Source organism: Alligator mississippiensis, chromosome 7, assembly GCF_030867095.1.
Source record: "Alligator mississippiensis isolate rAllMis1 chromosome 7, rAllMis1, whole genome shotgun sequence".
Taxonomy (NCBI): Eukaryota; Metazoa; Chordata; order Crocodylia; family Alligatoridae; genus Alligator; species Alligator mississippiensis.
In genome coordinates this window covers 28,063,967-28,066,582 of record NC_081830.1, presented here as the reverse complement: position 1 = coordinate 28,066,582, position 2,616 = coordinate 28,063,967, and the positions used below count along the sequence as shown (strand labels likewise).

The following is a 2,616-nucleotide window of genomic DNA, read 5'->3' as shown; positions in this document are numbered from 1 at the left end:
GACATTAGGAAGAACTTCTTCACAGTTAGAGTGGCCAAGGTCTGGAATGGGCTCCCAAGGAAGGTGGTGCTCTCCCCTACTCTGGGGGTCTTCAAGAGGAGGTTAGATAAGCATCTAGATGGGGTCATCTAGACACAGCACTCTTTCCTGCCTAGGCAGGGGGTCGGACTCGATGATCTATTGAGGTCCCTTCCGACCCTAACATCTATGAATCTATGAATCTATTTAGTCTAGAGAAGAGGAGACTGAGACTTAATAGCAGCCTTTAAGTAACTAAAGAGGGGTTTGACTGATGATGGAGCTGGTTCTCAGTGGTGGCAGATGTCAGGACAAGTAACAAGGGTCTCAAGTTGCAGCAAGGGAAGTTGAGGTTAGATATTAGGAATAATTTTCTCACCAGGAGCGTAGTTAAACACAGGAATAGATTACCCAGAGAGGTGGTAGAAGCTCCATCCTAGGAGGTTTTCAAAACCTGGCTAGACAAAGCTTCAGCTGGAATAATCTAGTTGAGGGTGGTTCTGCTTTTAGCAGGGGGTTGGACTGGATGACCTCTTGCAGTCCCTTCCGACCCTAACTTTTTATGATTCTACATTTCTAATGTCAGGCCAGCAACTCACCTTGCTACAGTAGTCCAACAGTTCATGATTAAACCCCTAACTTTTGGTAAACATTCATGTAAGGATGTGGTAGATTTAGATGGGTAAGAATCCATTCCCCTTTCTGAAACTCACCCCAGTTTTACCAAAAAAGTAAAGATGTCATGAAAGCAAACTCATATACACATGGCCAATCTTATTAGAGTATATTATAGAACATTTAGAAACTTTCCAAAACTGATGTTTTGGACAAAGTTTTCACTATGAATTTAAATGGAGAGTAAAAAAAAAAGAAGTCAATAGTATTTGTACTAAATGCATGGGAGGGTTTATTTATTGGGAGGGTTTATTTCTTTATTTATTTTAGATTTTCTCTCAATTGCAAACAATTTCAGAGCTGATGCCTCCCCCCTCCCATTCTTTGGCTAATATTGAATTATTTTTAATTTGAACATGAATCATTTACTGGAGGTGGGGAGAGAGAGACTATATTTTTATGGTTTAGGTTTGCGATATTTGAACACCAGTGCATTATTTCAAAGACAGTAGTCAAAATCTGCATAGTTGTGTAACCAATGTCAGAACAAGACCAATATACACATTATTTTTCATGACAACATGTTTTTTTGATCATCCTATCACCCAAGATTGGCCTTAAGGCCCCTTTTACATCTTTATTCCTCAGGCTGTAGATCATGGGATTCAACATGGGGGTTACAGTTGTGTATATTAGAGCCAGGAGTTTGCTGCTGTCTGGAGAGTTAGTGGATTTAGGTCTTAAGTAAATCAGACTTCCACTCCCATAGTATAATGTCACCACCATGAGATGTGAGGAGCAGGTGGAGAAGGTTTTATATCTGCCATCAGCTGATGGCATCTTCAGGATGGTGGAGATGATACAGATGTAGGACAAGAGGATGAGAGAAAAGGGGGTGAAGATGACCAATATGGTACCTGTAAATAGCTGCATTTCATACACAGAAGTGTTGATGCAAGAAAGCTTAATCAGTGGGGGAATATCACAGAAGAAATAATTAATCTGATTTGACCCACAAAATGGCAATGTGAATACCCAAGCTGTCTGTGTTAGGGATACCATGTTACCACTGAACCAGGAGAGAAGTGTTAATGAAAGGCAAACCTTTCTGTTCATAATAGCAGAATACCTCAGCGGGTTGCATATGGCCACATAGCGGTCATATGCCATGGCTGCCAGAAGGAAGCACTCAGAGGCCCCTAGGAAGAGCAGGAAGTACATTTGGGCAGCACAGCCCATGTAGGAAATGTATTTGTCCTCTGATAGGAAATTAATCAACATCTTTGGGATAGTGACAGATGTATAGCAAATATCCAGGAAAGATAAGACATGAAGAAAGTAATACATGGGAGTGCAAAGAAATGGTTCTGCTGTAAGAATCATGATGAGCACATTTCCCATCAGACTGATTATATAAATAACTAGAAATATGCAGAAAAAAAGCACTTCCAGCTTGGGGTGGTTGGACAAACCCAAAAGGAAAAAATTGGTTATCCCGGTGAGATTTCCCATTTTTAATTCTTCTGCTTGCTCCATCTGTAAGAGAGAATACATATCCAGATAACACATCAAGAAGTATATTGGAGGTGAAAACATAATTTTCTGTTGCAAACCAGTTTTTATTGATTTTTGGAAAAAATTGATCAGATCTATCAGTGAAATTGAACAGAGAGGAAATGAAATACCTACTCAATTTTAGCTAGATTAATTCCTGAAAATGAATGTTAAAAAAAAAAAAAAGGCAAGAGGTACTTCCAGTAATATAAACACTGTCACATGCAAAAAAGCCACTTTCAATTTCTGTTAAGGGAGATCTCCCTTAGGCTCCAATGAAAACCCAAGTCTAAGTCTACATACTCTACAAGTGTCCCTTAAATAATGGTAACATCTGTCCAATTCCCCACCCTCCTCTTCAAAAAAAAAAAAAAAGACTAGAGGATCATTTTAACTGGGCCCTTTAGATATATGTACAGAGAGACAAAC

The 2,616-nt window shown here is 39.4% G+C and overlaps 1 protein-coding gene across 1 annotated transcript; it reads right to left on the bottom strand.

The window, feature by feature from the left end:
* Positions 1-1,197: 1,197 nt before the first annotated feature.
* LOC102571035 (olfactory receptor 10A7-like) lies at positions 1,198-2,187 on the bottom strand. The gene has a single exon (XM_006271481.3). The coding sequence runs from the start codon at positions 2,185-2,187 to the stop codon at positions 1,198-1,200; it is 990 nt and encodes a 329-aa protein (XP_006271543.3).
* Between the last annotated feature and the right edge of the window lie 429 nt (positions 2,188-2,616).

Bases quoted from the DNA above. Each gene is read 5' to 3' on its own strand.
- LOC102571035 (XM_006271481.3), bottom strand. From the start codon at position 2,187: ATGTATTCTCTCTTACAGATGGAGCAAGCAGAAGAATTAAAAATGGGA.